General features: G+C 37.0%; 1 protein-coding gene across 6 annotated transcripts; it reads left to right on the forward strand.

The window, feature by feature from the left end:
• The first annotated feature begins 282 nt into the window (after window positions 1-282).
• On the forward strand, window positions 283-16,056 carry LOC149552896 (uncharacterized). 6 transcript variants are annotated; one of them, XM_089788444.1, is made up of 5 exons: window positions 283-566; window positions 699-1,046; window positions 14,141-14,209; window positions 14,305-14,386; window positions 14,468-16,056. In XM_089788444.1, exons 3-5 carry the CDS (start codon window positions 14,152-14,154, stop codon window positions 14,673-14,675), a joined length of 348 nt encoding a protein of 115 aa, XP_089644570.1. In that variant the 5' UTR covers window positions 283-566; window positions 699-1,046; window positions 14,141-14,151; the 3' UTR covers window positions 14,676-16,056. The 6 variants fall into 6 exon arrangements, with proteins under 6 accessions (XP_089644570.1, XP_089644571.1, XP_089644565.1 ...); XM_089788445.1 differs by having other exon boundaries at window positions 14,308-14,386; XM_089788440.1 differs by having other exon boundaries at window positions 319-566; window positions 699-763; window positions 849-1,046; window positions 14,305-16,056.
• The last annotated feature ends 375 nt before the right edge of the window (window positions 16,057-16,431 follow it).

A 16,431-nucleotide genomic window follows, 5' to 3' on the forward strand; every position in this document is an offset into this window, starting at 1 on the left:
TTATATTTTTTAAGGAGTGTAAAAACAATAGATTGGACTACTTTTTGAAATTTGCCCTCAACTCCAAGCTTACGCATAAAAATGTGTCTTTACACACATCTTCCAAGTGAAACAAATGGTTCAAGTAAAATCCCAAAAATCGGAATGAAGATTTGGAAAACCTTGATTTGGCTAAACCAAAATTTGTAGAAATCCTGATTTTTTAGATTCTCGAACCAAACGGACCCTAAAATCTTTCATTCATTCATTCACTTCACCCATGCACCCGCCAATTAAAAAAACACATCTAAAATAGTATTGCTAGGCTCTTCACCGCTTGATCTCTTGCTTAGGATAGCGTTTCTCATCACTTCCAGCATCTCCTCGCCTCGCTTAAATAGCGCGTTCCCTACCTTATAATCCTTCATCTACGCGATGCACCCTCCAAGCTAGGGTAAAATGCCAGAATTTGCCCTTTGCATCGTTCCCCAACTCCTCTCTACAAGCCTCGATTTGTTTCGTTTTTCGGCGGCAGACGTGAAGAAGCTCAGGGGAACCGAACAAATCTTTTAGGGAGTCTGATTCAGGTTTGTGCATTTTTTCCTGCATTTTCTTAGGGATTGATGCATTTTATTATCACCCACTAGTAGGATCTATTAGATCTGATTATCTTTAATATTTACGGGGAAGGGCTATGTTGCCTGCATTTCTTTCCATAGGGCGTGACGACTTCTCAGGAAACGGCATTCGGCATACTGCGTTGTTATTTGTTGAGCTCTATCTGGTCACGGTTCTTTCCTATTTCCTTTCCGCCCAGCTTGTTACAAAATACCGAGTTTGAGAGGAGTTTGCTAACAGTGGTAAAGCAGGTTTCCAATTGGGAGGCGGGAAGAACTAAGTCCAAATCGGATTTGCGTACTTATTTATTTTAATTGCTATCGTCGCTCAAAGGGGACTGTCTACGGGACGAATTGTTGGGCAGGATCTAGTAATGAAGATTAATTTGTTCCTGCGTGGAAGGATATATCAGAAGTATAAATTCCTGTTGTTGCTCGTCATATTCTAAGGTTGGTCTGATTTTGAAAGCTATAACAATCTGAAGAAGTAAGGATTTTATTTGATTGATTGATTTCTGTATTCTGAATCTGCACACTGTATCTTTGAGATACTCTGTTATATCATGTTTCAGAATTTATTAATAAATGTATATTTCTGTTGAACATTTATCTTTCTTGTTATTATCCTTGTGATACCTTCAATGCCGTATGCAATATCAAATCTGAAAATTAGAAATTAGGGTGAAAATCAGAGTTTTAGAGAATTAACCTGTTTGGAGATATTACAAAAGCATTGCTCATTCAAAGCATTTTAACTTCTTGGGTCAATTTTGAACCTTTACTTGAAAATCATTATTAATTAAATACCGAAAAGTTATTCCAAATAGTAAAGTTGGTTCTTTTGGGCATGTTTCATAATATTTATTTTTTAATAGGTAGATTGCAGTCATGGGGACTACTCTATGGTATTAGGCAAAAAAGAAAAGAAAGTGTTTCTAATTATAAAAGTTTGGGAGCCTTACAAAGTATATATATATCGAATCATGACATGAATCGACCATTAATTGAAATTGAATTGGACACCAATTGGAATCGAATTGACCATGAATTGACAAATTAAAAAACCTTTGAAATTTTGGAATCGAATTGACCATGAATCGACAAATTAAAAAACCTTTGAAATTTAGAGATTTTAACACTTTTAAACTTATTTAATGCACCCTTTATTGAATATAACTTAAACACACTATAACATCATCAAATAGAAGCTAACATACATAAACATTGAACATAAATGATAAATCCATCACATACGTAACTACATTACATGCAAAATGTAAATTGTAGCTGAAGTAAATAGAAATCATAGGATCATAATGAGTCAAATCATAGAATGTATGTAAGATGAAGATCCATGAAATGTATGTCTATCAGTATCTGTAAACAAAATGAAAAAAACAAGCCTCTAGCTCAAGCCTCATCATCATCCTCAAGCTCGACCTCAGCGTCAGCCTCAGCCTTTGAGTATCCTGTTTGCCTTCTGCAAAGGTGTCTAAGGTAGGTCCTAGAGGACTGCTGACCCATAGCCCCCACACATAAGATGGGTTCACGAACATCACTAGGGCCTATGTCTGTGTGTGCATCCGCCAGTGCTTGAACGTGCTCTAGCTGCCTCTCTTGCCATGGCCACAACCTCAGCCTCTCTATCTACCTGTTCAACCCACTCATGGTCTGCCTCAATGAAGCTAGATCCACAACCTTAGTAAACTACGCTGATTTTGGATTAATCTCGTTTAGAATGATCAAAGAGGAATCAACGCCCAAAATCTGTGTGATCCTAAGATGGAGGTTGTAATGAACAAAGACAAGATCATTCAACCTCTGTACAAACAACCTATTTCTCCTCTTTGAGTGGATATGCTCAAACATGGACTAATTGCAAAGACAAGATCATTGAACATTTGCCACCATCTATCTGAAATAAGGGAAAACAAAAACTTTTTTTCTCATTTACAACTTTAAAATTACAAGATAAAAAATTAAAATGCACAACTTATAAGCCATAAACGTAAGATTCAAGAATATATTATTTTTACCTGTCTGTATTGTTGTCCGAGCATCTATGGCCAACCTGCTAGAGAAAATTGGCCCTTCTTTATTATTGAATTTGTCTAGCTCAATGATTGCATCTGCGCTATCCTCATTGCTACTCAACCTTTGGATCATTGTATATAGGTCGGTGAGAATCTCCTCATTTGCCTTGAAGTCAGGATGGAAACATAATGCTGGTTCTAGATAATAAGTTGTTGCATTGATGGGTTGATGGCGCTTATTCTGCCATCTCCTATCAATTATCTCCCAAATAGGGGCATACTTCTCCTGCACTCCTGCATATTGGGCTCTAATGACCTCCTTGGCTCTATCCATGCCCTCATATATGTAGCCCATAGAGGGCTTCTCCCCATCAGTAGTTCATAGGAGAGATATGAGGGGCTTAGTGACATGCATATAATGTAAAAAAAACATTTGAGTCAAAATTTAAATATAAAACTAAAACTAAAATTAAATCATCAAACAATTAAATAATAAATATTAAATACTAAATGTTAAATTGTAAAGAACGTGCCTCAACGATTTCTTTAGCAGGTTTCCAAAAACCATCCTCATCAAAGATGCGATTCACCGCATCTACCCCTGCAGTGGTCGTAGCATAGGAAGATGTAGTCCACTCCCACCCAACAAACATGCTCCTCAAATCTGCCCTTGATGTCAACAAGGACTGCAGTGTGATAAAATTCGAGGCAAACCTCATGATGCCTGGATGAGCTAACTCCCTGCCTCTTGTGTAGTGCCACATTGTGCTAAGGATGAATGCATGATTGTAGATAAACTTGCATATATTTTTGGTCCTTTCTATTACGAAGTAATTGGTAAAAAATACTTGCTTGTTATTAACAGAGATCGAGAGGTCAATTTATTCAAAAGAATAAAGCGATGTTTCCTTAGGAAATTATAAAAAAGAATAGAAATATTCTATAAAGCTAAAAAAGCGAAAGCTAACTAAAGCTAACTAGATATCTACAATAGATAACCATTAACTAATAATAGACGACTTATCTATTATTGTAATACCCTCCCTTAATGGTTAATCTATCTAAAACGGCAAGTTGTCCTTTGAATTTGACAACCTTATTAGGATCAAGAGGCTTGGTGAAAATGTCTGCAATCTGATTTGTGGTAGGAACATACTGCAGATCAATAGTCCCGTCTTCAACCAACTGTCGTATGTAATGACAATGAACATCCACACGCTTGGTTCGTTCATGGAAGACTGGATTCCTTGCTAACTTGATTATGTCTTCGTTATCAACAAACAAAGTAGTCGGTCCTGCTGGTGACATCTGCATATTCCCAAGCATTCGACGAAGCCAAACAGCGTCACATCCTTCCTTAATAGTCCCTCTGTATTCAGCCTTTGTAGAAGAGAGAGAAATTGCCTGCTGCTTCTTGTTGGTCCATGTGACTGCACCAGATCCCAAACTGAACACATATCCAGATGTTGACTTTTTATCATCAACAGAGCCTACCCAATCTGAATCTGTGAACTCACTGAGTTTAGGATTAGAACTCCGAGAGTACAGAAGTCCATAATTTGAAGTGCCCTTCACATAACGAAGCACACGCTTTGTTGCCATCCAATGATCAACCTTAGGAGCTATCATAAAGCGTGAAATATAGCTGACTGCGAAGCTGATATCAGGCCTAGTAGCAGAGAGGTAGATGAGGCTGTCTACTAGTTGCCTGTATGTAGTATCATCAACGGAAGGAGAATCAGACTTTGCTGATAACTTGAGACCTTTCTCCATAGGTGTAGATGCAGGTTTGCAATCTTGCATTCAGAATTTGTCTAATAGAGCCCTGACATATTTGGACTGAGAGATGAATATACTAGAAGACTGTTGCCAAACTTCAACACCTAAGCAATAATGCATGAGCCCAAGGTCAGTCATATCAAAAGATTGGCATAAGTTTTATTTGATTCTCTGAATCAAAGATGCCGAACTGCCAGTGATGATCAGATCATCCACATAGATAACCAGAATGATGATGTCACTATCAGTAGTCTTGATGTACAAATTTGAGTCTAAAGAACTCCTCTTGAAGCCTTGATCACTGAGGTACATATCAATCTTGATGTACCATGCCTGAGGGGCCTGCTTCAAACCATAGAGAGCTTTTACCAATCTGAGAATCTGATGGTCTTTACTAGCAACCTTGAAACTAGGAGGTTGCGTCATGTAGACCTCTTCATGGAGATCACCATTCAGGAAAGCACTCTTTACGTCCATCTGATGGACCTTCTAGCCAAACTATGTTGCCATGGCTAGGACTAATCTGATGGTGCTCATCTTTGCAGTAGGAGCAAAGGTCTCCTCATAATCAATGCCCTAACGTTGAGAAAAGCCCTTCGCCACTAAACGAGCTTCGTACTTATCCAAAGTACCATCTGATTTGTATTTGATTTTGTAGACACATTTGCAGCCAATGGGTTTCTTCCCTGGTGGAAGATCAGAAAGGACCCAAGTGTTCTTCAGCAGGCTCTAGTGTGCAGATGTCATGGTGCGTTCCCACTTTGGAATTCCTTTAGCCTCGGAATATGTTTGAGGTTCAAACACACTGTGAATGTTAACCATAAGAGCAAAGTTAACAAAATTTTTAGTTTTGCTCTTTTTCAGAGTAGTTCTCCCATCAATGAGCTCATCATCACGAAGATCAGCAAGTGTCTTAGCCCACCACTTAGGTCGGATAGGAGAAGGACCAACAGTAGTACTAGGAGATGCTTGATCAGTAGGATCCTCATTAGAAGAAGCTGGATCAAACTTAGGTAAAGCATTTACAAAGTGAGGTGATCTTGCAGGAGAAGCCGGAGGTGTCTATACAGGTATCACTAGAATAACTAGAGCTACAGGAGCTACTAGAGCTCTCCCATCAGGTGGACCTAATGAAAGCCGAACTCCCAAATCATTGGCCTGCATAGGCTAGTCTGTTGGATCCAAACAAAAGCAAGAGAGCCAAAAACCTTCAGGTGATTGATTCTGGGCTTGTGACCTAACCAAGCCTCTTCCGAAGTTTTACCTTTGACTGCCACTGTGGGTGATCGGTTCAACAGATAAACTGTAGTATTAATTGCTTTTGCCCAAAACTGCTTCGGAACATGTCTGTGTTCGAGCATGGAACGAGCCATCTCGGTGGTTCCGACGTTCAACTACACTGTTATGTTGTGGCGTGTGGGGTGTGGTGAACTGGCGTTGGATGCCATGTGTAACCAAGAAGCTGGAGAAAGCATTAGAACAAATTTTCCGCCCATTCTTTGATCTAAGAGTAATAATAGATTTTCCAGACTCTTTTTCAACCAAGGGTTTAAACTTCTGAAATATAGTGAATGCATCTCATTTCTTTTTAAGGAAATACACCCACATTTTTCTACTGAAATCCTCTACAAACAATAGAAAATACCTGTACCCAAGAACAAAAGAAGTGGCCATAGGGCCGCAAATATCGGCATGAACAAGTTGAAGTACCTAAGAAGCTCGCTAAGAATCGCCACTGGGGAAAGGTGTGCAATGTTGCTTCCTAGCCTGACATGCGTCACAAACTCCAAGGTTTTGAGTTTGAATCTCTGACAAACCAAGAATAGGCTCATCCCGAGCAAGTTGTGAGAGATAATGCACATTTAAGTGCCCATATTGCTGATGCCAAAGTGTACTGACAAAAGATCGCCGAGTAGCCATAGCTAAGTCCTGAGAATCACCAGAATCAGTAAGTCTGAAAAGACCATGATCCTCAAGACCTACTGCAACAGTAGACTAAGTTGCCCGATCAGTAATGGTGCATTGATGTGAACTAAAGGTGACTGCCAAGTGTGGAGAATGTCGTAGCTACTGATTTGACTGAGAGTAGATTTAGTTCCATCCTTGGAACGTAGTACACATCAAGGAATATGAGATTCCTCCCAACAGACTGAATCTGAATGTTGCCTTTATCGACTACTGTGTACTCTTGTTTGCCATCAAAAATAACAAAATCTGAATAAGGCTGGGAGTTAGTAAACCAGTCTTTGTGGTGAGTGAAATGTCGAGAGGCCCTTGAATCAATGTACCAGGCAGACGACTTCACATGATCTGCAGGTCTTTTAGCCATAAAGGCATAAACGGTAGATTCCGCCTACTCAGTGTGCTTTGCACTGTTCGCTTTGGGTTGCGAACTTGATTTCTTAGACTAGGCAACTAAGCGTTTTCGACAGTCAACCTTCATGTGACCAAACTTGTGGCAGTAGTTGCATTGAATGTTCTTCTTTTTGGTACCATCGGATGCTAGAGCAGAAGCCTTCTGCTTAGATGGTTGCTGAAACTTGCCCTTATCCTTTTGAAAGGATTTCGCAGGAAAGGCTTGATCAGTGGAGGTGGAACTGGAGCTGTTATTGAACTGTTGTTTCCACCGATCTTGCTGAATCAGCAGGGTACAAAGATCAGTGAACTTTAGATCAACACCAGTAGATGTGATGTTGAGAGTCTCGATAAAATGCTCATAGGATTTTGGTAAACTCCGAAGAGTGATTACCACAATATCCTCTTCCTCCATCTTGCGACTGATGGCAAGTAGCTGATCACGAATTTCCTGAATCCTATTCAGGTGTGCTTGGAGCGTGGTTCGCTCATCCATGACAATAGAAAACAGAGTGTTTTTCAGAAAGAAGGCTCTGCTCTTGTCGGAAGTCTCATGAAGACCTTTTAGATGTGTTCAAATTTCGACAGCTGTCTTGTCGGATGGAAACTTGAGAAAGTTGATCATCAGCTACGGATAATTTGAGAAGCATCACTGCCTCTTGATTATTCGAATCCCATGTAACTTGATCAGGACCCTTAGAAGTCGGAGGCTTTGTAACACCCAGAACAAGTTGATCGGTGTTCCGATATTCAAAGATTGCGATGATGCGCTGCTTCCGAGTTCCATAATTGCGACCATTGAATTTGGAATTATGCTCGAGCAAAATATTCGTTAGAGATGCCATGGCACATTTTTCAATGAAAAATTGTGAAAATCTGTGAAGGCACGTTCTTCAAGGCAAAAATACGGAAGACTCAGAAGAATCAGAGAGTGACCCATAAGAGAGCTCGAAAACCCCATAAGGAATATGTTGTTTTTTGGATCCGCTAGCTCAAAAATTGAGGCACTCAGAAAAAATGGACAACCCAGTTGAGCTCTCGAAAAACCCACCACGAATCTGCAAACAAAAAAATTTTCCGACGCCAAAAATTAGGGTTTCGAGCCAAAAAACCAGTTGGCGGATATGAAGGTCAAAACAATAAAAAAATGGTGTTTGCAGGTCTGAAAATGACGATTTTGATAAAAAAAGGGGCGTTTTTGTTTGAGACGGCATAGAGAAAGAGATTTTAGCAAAAAAAAATATTGTGATTTCAACCTCAAAAATGCTGTTCCGTGACTGCAGAAAAAATGGATGCCAAAACTGAAACCCTAGCTCGCGATTTTCAGATGTGATGAGGATTCGAGTTGCAGAAAAACAACCTCTAGATCTGCGATTTTCAGCAGACGTTTCTTCTAAGGAACCACTAAAAAGAAATAAAAATGAACACCCGAATTCTTCACAAAAACGGAAAACCATAGCTTGAGTTTTAGTTAGATTTGAATTTCTCTAGGCAGAAAACCCTAGGTGGGTTTTTGAGAAATTCGACTGAATTTTTTTTTTGAAAAAAATTAAACAAATAATTTCCAGAAGAAATTATAATTTTTTCCAAAAAATTTGAAGTATTAGCTTTGATACCATATTACGAAGTAATTAGTAAAAAATACTTGCTTGTTATTAATAGAGACCGAGAGGTCAATTTATATAAAAGAATAAAGCGACGTTTCCTTAGGAAACTATAAAAAAGAATAGAAATATTCTATAAAGCTAAAAAAGCAAAAGCTAACTAAAGCTAACTAAATATTTACAATAGATAACCATTAACTAATAATAGATGACTTATCTATTATTATAATACTTTCTACACATGATTTGACCTACTCAAGCATGCCAATTTTCTGCAATATGAGGTCAAAGCAATGTGCTGCACAAGGAGACCAAAATATGGTGGGGTCCCTCTCCATGAAAAGATTTTAAATTAATTAGAAATTTAAACAATTTAGAAATCTTAGAATTAGAAAAAGTTCAAAATTCAAATAAATTTATTTTCAAACTTGAAAAGTTAAAAGTTTACTTGTAGCAACATAACTTGCTACAGTATCTGTCACCTCCTGCACCACATTTTGTTCCCCCACCTCTGCTATGACTTCCTCAATAACCTCACATAAGTATGTGGCATTTTTTATATGAGCGGAAGCATCAGTGGATTTGAGGAACATGGTATATCCTACAAAACAATGAATTATCATGGATCATCAACAGATTAGCAATCAACAAATCAAAAACTAAATTATTCAATCATGATTCACAACAATGCATGCAGAAAAGTAGAATGATTAATCACCTCCACAGGGAACGAGAAAATTGAGGAGTGTTCTATTCCTCCTATTCGTCTAACCATCAGTCATGATGGTGCAACCTTTTTTGGTCCACTCCTTTCAGTGGTCCTCAAGCTCAACCTTCATATCCTCTACCATTTCATCTAAAAGGTATCCACTCAACTCAACCTCAGTTGGGGTTTAAAACCCCAGACCACAAATAGCAACCACATCTATCATGTTTTGCCAATAAGGAGCCCTGTCACAAATAGTAGTATGATTAGAAATTTAAATGACAAATCATTATGTAAATTTGTAAAGTGAATCTATGATTAATCAATGAATCATTAAACAAGTAGATAAAATTAAAACTTTACTTAAAAAAATAAATAAAAAAGAGTCAATTACATGATAGCAATAAATGGAATGTTGCAAAATTTTCAAAATTTGCAAATTTTTTTTTTGGCAACATCATGAATCTCCTTGTCAAACCCATGCCCTCAAGCGCGAGTTGTGAGCCAAGAGAAGTGTGGGGCATATACGAAGAATATAATCAAGAAGACGATGACAACTCATATACGATTCAAAAAGATGTTTAAGAATATAAACAAGATCAATGTAGAGGAAGAAATATACAATCACTATCACTCGAGATATTTCATTGTTAGACAAAGTCAATGAGGGAGAGTTAAATGAAGTTGCTACACAAGTTTGTGGATATCTCTTTGGGAGTTTTTGGAGTTGGTTCCTTAATTATTATTGTACCACCCCAACAGTTGCCATTGACATTGACTGCTAATGAGTTCACATCTAAGGAGGCTACTTGGTGGGAATAGTTGAGAAGCTTCAAAGGAAATAATGATTAAGGAACTTATCTAATATGTTAGAATGCAAATAGCTGCAAGAGGTTGGCAAAAACACTTCAGATAATTATGATAGATATCAGTCCTGCTGTTTAAGCAAGCTACCATTGGGGTCCCAGAGGAAAGTTTCTCTATTTTTTGATCCGAACTCAATATTTGAGCTGTTTTACTTTGTTAAAAGGCATCTTTTTGGGTAAAGTTAGATTTCTAACCACATTATAATTCTTATTTTAATGCAAATTTTCATTCTAGGGCAAAAATTGGGGCAATCCCAAAAAGGGGACATTACAAGTGGAATTAGAGCATTATCATGTTAACCTGAGGGACATTATGATGAGTTGATTACTCGAAGAGATAAATATGGTCTTGGTTGGACGTTCTTGCCTCGTGTGGGTGAAGTGAAATTTACTCGAGGTGAAGAATTTGGTCCTGTTTAGATATTCTTGCCTCCTGTGGTCCTAGTGAACTATGTCTACACACATTCATGCGTATGCTCTATTTTTAAAATACGCTCCCCGTTTGATCTAGAATCAAAGAATAATAAGAAATGTGGAATTGATGTAGGGGGAAAGGCAGGAAAAAGGGTTATGGTCTCCATTGAAGTAGACCACCTTGATGGAAGGTGAAGTTCTGCCATCTTACAACATTCCTCCTTCCTTGGTGGATGTCAAAGTCGTACCAACAAAGTCAAAAGGGTCAAAGTCCCACTCTTAGGCTTTAGATTAGATAAGTAGAGAATCCCACGACAATCTCCCTATCATTCCTACTATGATGAACTAATTAACTATTGGGGATGGGGCATAGGTAAGGAAGCAATACAAGCATCCTACTAAGTAGACTACCTGACATGGACATCTAAGTTGTGCCATTGAGGCCAAGAGGGCGAAAGTTCCGCTCTTGGGCTTGGTATGGGATTTGCTTGGACTTACTTATTATGACTCAATCTCTATCAACCAAATTGATGATAAGAGCATAGGAAATCACTTTTTTTTGAATTTATATATAGCTATCTAGGTATCTAATGATATTACTCTATATGGATATATATGCACTTGTTTCACTTTGTGGTTGCAGGATTCATGGTAAAAAGCACAAATGAAGACCAACCATCATGTAAGCACTGGGTCTATCTGATATCAATTTGTTGCTATGAACTTGTTCCTTCTCTTGCAGTGATGAGAGAAAACTTGTCAAGTTTCGACTATTGATCACAAATCACATTCATAGACTAGCATAGTAGAAGGTGGGTTATGGATAGATCTCCATGATCATACAATTATTGCTCGAGGACAAACAATTTTGGGAGAGGGGGAGGGAAGCGGGGGAGAACTGTTATATCCCCTCGTTTGATTCCCTAATTCCCTAATTCTCTTTCTATTTTATTAAAGCTCGAGCAAAACGACTACGGTATAACTTCAAGTTCAGCCAAAGATCTCGGGAAGTATTCCTGCTGTTACGTCATAGACAGCTAGTAAACAGTAACTTATAGAAGTTTCCTTATATCGTACTAAAAACTTATCAAAGTTTGAAGTTAATCGATATGAAACTAGCAAGTATCATCTTCAATCCCAGGTTCCAATGATATTATTGGAGCATTCTGCATCTCCAGCTTGTACTAATGGTTCAAGGGGAGGTCCTGCGGCAATAGCTTCCCAATCAGGTGCATCTGGAGGTTGATTTGCAAGGATATCTTTATTCTTCTCAGCAACATTAAACTTCGCTTTAGCCACTAACTGTTTCAGTGCCTCGCGCTCTTTTTCATTTAACATTTCATTATAGGTATTGAAGTAATGGGCAGACTTGATATCTGCTTTGTAAACCACCATTGCACCTTCCTTTAGCAAAATCATGAACTTGCTCTTTGGTATTTCTAAGACACCTGAGACCTGAGACATGATAAGAAGATAGGCGAGTTTTATAGAAAATCCAGGAAGGTCCCTCTTAGATCCTTGAAAAATTTCCTCTTTCCTTTTCTTCCAAATGAACCATAAAACTTAGTTAGTAAAGACAGACCAAAATTGATTAAGATCAAAAGAATTCACAAAACCAGCCAAGATTTATTATATAATTCTCTTTTAGAAAGAAGATTTAATAAAATTAGATTTTATTAAATTAAAAACAATATTATATAATCTTTAATATGATAATATATTATTGAAATAATGATATAATATATACCCAACATTAATATCCTTAGTACTGAAATTTATAATATAAACTGAAATGTATATATAAATGAAATATATATGATTGAAAACGTTAATATCAAACCATTAATACCTCATCATGGGGCATGTCTTTAAGGAATGATACTACCTTTTCCTCACCCTTTGCAGGTATAGATAGGGAAAGGAGTAACAAAGCTCGGTGAAAAGGGGCGGGGGAATCAAGGAGCATTGGAAGAGTTGTTGAAATCAATAGATCAGCTAGTCAGTGGAGGGATCCAATTCAAACTATAATTTCTAGTCCAGTAACCAACTCCTTGAGCAATCCATCATACATGAATACCAAGAACAAAGGAGAATAGACATAAGGAATCACTGCAGAGAACATTACAAACCAAACATTACAGGATATTGCATTCATCAACCCAAATATTATTGTGTTGTGAACCATACTAAAGGCGACTCAGTAATTGTTTGGGGCAGCCAAATGGTGGTGGATTAGGTTTGTTGAGCATGTTCACATCCACAGGGGAGAAGCAAGCTACTACATGGACAATTCATCTATTGCCATTACCAAACTCACTGTACATTGCTGTCTGTGCAGTGTAATTGATAATCTATAGACACAATGTGATTACAAGTAGGATGATAGTTGGTGGGGTCAGTCAATTTAATATTTAACAGCTATCTACATGATAAGCAATTTCATATGTGAAGAACAGAAATACAGTCAATCAGCATCTCTAGTGGACTCAGCCAGCAATATTCTATATAGATTGGAAAATCAGATCATATTCTTAAGGCAGCTGACGAGTAATACACAGCTTGGGAAGACCATTAAAAACATAAACAGAATAATACACTGTCATTATCGCTGGAGATGGTTCATTGTTAGATGGAGCCGATGGACTGTGTGATCCTGGGAAGCTTCTCCACAAGAGTCTGTGGATATTTCTTTGGGAGTTTGTGGAGTTCATTCCTTAATTATTATTATACCATGCCTATAGTCACCATTGACATTGGCTGCTAATGAGTTCATAGAAGAGGAGGCTGCTTGGAGGGAATAATTGAGCAGTTTAAAGGAACTGATGGTTGAAGAACCTATCAAATATGTTAGAATACAAATAGCTGCAAGAGGTTGGCAAAAGCACACTAGATAAGTTTGACAGATATCAATCCTACTGTTTATGCTTGCTACCACTGGGGTCTCAGAGGAACATATCTGTTATTTCTTTATCTGTACCTAATAGTTGAGCTGATTTACCTTGTTGAAAGACATCGTATTGGGTAAAGTCATATTTCTAACCATCTTATAATTCTTGTTTTAATGAAAATTTTGAATCTAGGGCAAAAAATAAGGGCAATTCCAAAAATCGGACATTACATGACTTGAAATATAATCTCTAATATTTTGAAAGAATGAGACAGATTGTGGTGTGGATGACTTGAAACATTATAATTACACTTTAACATTTAAATCAACTGAAAAAGACTGATATACACCTGTAAATCGTTATCTCTATATAAGTTTTAATGGTAATTTTGGAGCTTGAACTCTTGCACCCCTATAATACTGTTGAATGGTGAAATGGCTATGCAGGGGCGAAACTGTATCTGTTTAGACATTTTGTTTGTATTTGTTAAATAAATTAAAATATACAAAAGCATTGTACTGTAAATTAAAAATTAATTAATAAATACAAGTAAATTGTCTAATCAGGTGCATTTTGGCCATGCATAGACATTGCTGTTGAATGGTCCCTGTAATACCTCTTATTGTAACATTTACAAATCCAAAAATTATCTGCCATTTTACAATAGTCAATTTTAGAAGGGATGTAGAAAGCTCAATTATTTATTTCTCTGTTTCTTCTATATTTGAAGAAATAATTAATTACCACTATCATGTAATTTGTTTCTTTTTTTCTTCTTTATTTGAAGAAATAAATAATTAGCACTATCATGTAATTTGTAGTTTGAGCTGTATAACTGTTCAAAGTATAAATTGCAATGCAATGAGATATCACCATGAATGTTACCATGGTTTTTGCAGGCAAATCTGATATGTTTTCGGCCATTGCAATGCATATTCAAGTCAAGGATACTGCAGAGAGTATACCAGGTACAACGTTTTCTTACACTCACAAGGTGATATAAACTATAATTTTCTGCTCATTTTTATTTGTTACCATCTCATCTCTTGTGAAAATTGCACAGAAGGTAGTGAGAAGAAAGGAGAAGTGAAGAGGGTGGTGGACCTGGAAGTCAGTGAACCAGCTTTAGGCATTGTATTATGCAGGTTTGTGTTTATGAAAAGCACTTTGGCATCGGAAGTCATTGACAAGTTCAACTGGACTTCTGCAAGTTTTAAATTTTGCAGGGTGATGGCTTATGGGAAAACTTTAGACAAGTCTCTTCTTGTGATGCTGGAAAAATGTGCAATTAGTGGTTTTGAAGGGGGAAAGCTTGTAGAGGAGGGAAAACAACTGCAACAAGTTGTGAAGAACAAGCTCCATGTTTTCTATTTATTGACAATGTGGTTCATCATAGTTATATTATGCAGCTGGTGCAAAATGTTTATAATCTAGTGAGCAGCCAGAGGACGACATGGACTCAATACAAATAATTGTCAAATTGTTGAGGAGCCTAAGGAAGCATTCCTTGACATTTGTGCATATTTTCAGAGTCTGTTTTGGGAACTTGTTGGTCATATCATAGATTCAAGAAAATTTGAAGCTTTCCACAGGAGAATGCCAGTAAAAAACAATGACTGTGGGAAAGTGATTGTTCATGATATTCCTAATTTGATTGGAATGCAAATGAGAAGAGAAAACAAGGATATCAAATTACAGGTATGCTCAGATGTAGTGGAAAAGCTAATTTTTTGGTAAAATGGAGTAAATAGCTTTTGATAATACATCTTTAATCACAAGCATAACCACACATAAAAAAGTCATAGTCTGTTCCTACTGGGCTAGATTTTGTGTGGGGGATGTGATTGCTTTTCCATTTGGAAAAACTTCCAAATTGGCGAAGCGTAGAGTGTTTTCAATGACATTCTTTGGTTGATGGGATGGGAAGTGTGGAAAAGGAAACAAGGATTACAAATTACAAGAAATATGTGGATACAACGAAAGATGAATCACAATTGAAAAACAAGAACAAAAGATTTTTATATACATTTTTAATCATAATTAAAGACTACATATTTGAAAGCTGTGGAAAGCTGCAAACCATTTTTGTAAAGTTCTAAAGCTAAGAAATTGGGTGGTACTAAACAGTTCGTGTGTCAGAGAATTTGAAATCCTCCATTTATCTGTGTGGATGTTGAGGCTGTTTTTCTTTATTTAAAGATACTTTCAAAGTGGAGAAGCATACAGTTGTTACTGAAATGGAGAAGCTTGTAGTTCTTTTAATGACATACTGTGGTTTTACTGAAGTGGAGCAGCTTTCCATTTTCTTCATGATGTACTATGGCTGGAAGGAAAATAGGAAAGGAAACAAGGATTTCAGTATACAGGGAATCTTTTGATGCTGTTGGAGTTGAACCTGAGCTTCTAAAAAGGAGTTGAGATAATACATCTTAATCCCAACTGAATCTACACATTTAAATGGCATGCAGAATCCTTTCATGGGAATTGGATGATATCAAACAATTCATTGACAAGATATATAAATTGTGATATTGCTATCAGGATTTAACTGTGTGATTTTTGAGTCAAACTCATTGACCCATATCTCCTACTTATCAAGATTTATAAAGCTAAGATCCTCACTTTGTGGACATTACTGTTATGCTTTTAGAGATGTTTTCAAACTACAGTTTACTTCATTGGTCCCAATCCAGAGATAGATTCACACATGTAAGCGTGCAATTTTACAGCTGGCTATTTCATTGTTCATTCTTTCACAAATGTATAGTTAAAATATTTCATATTTACTTATGGGCAAGGTAGACCTTTAACTGTCTATGGCATTGAGCACAAAATTACTATTGCAAGATTTATAAAATAGATTTTACTTCCTCGTTTGCCTTGTGCAGTGTTTACTCACAGCAGTGGAAATTATATTAGTTTTAATAATATCTATATCAGACAAAGTCTGAAATAATATGTTTAAATTTGAGAGGTAGTCATATCTTTTTCACGTAAAAGCCAAAGATAAAATATTAATGTAAAAATAGAATTGGTGTAACCTATCAGCAATTGGAGTGATAGCAAGTTCACAACTTTCTAGTACTATCTTCATCTTCAGGTAACTATTGGATGGTCAAGCAATCTAGGACATGAATCTTTTCATCTTTTAGACCTGTTTTGTAATCATATTATATGTTTGTTCCTCTAT

Source organism: Cupressus sempervirens, chromosome 6 (assembly GCF_028749045.1).
Source record: "Cupressus sempervirens isolate cs-2001-9-10 chromosome 6, ASM2874904v1, whole genome shotgun sequence".
Taxonomy (NCBI): domain Eukaryota; kingdom Viridiplantae; phylum Streptophyta; class Pinopsida; order Cupressales; family Cupressaceae; genus Cupressus; species Cupressus sempervirens.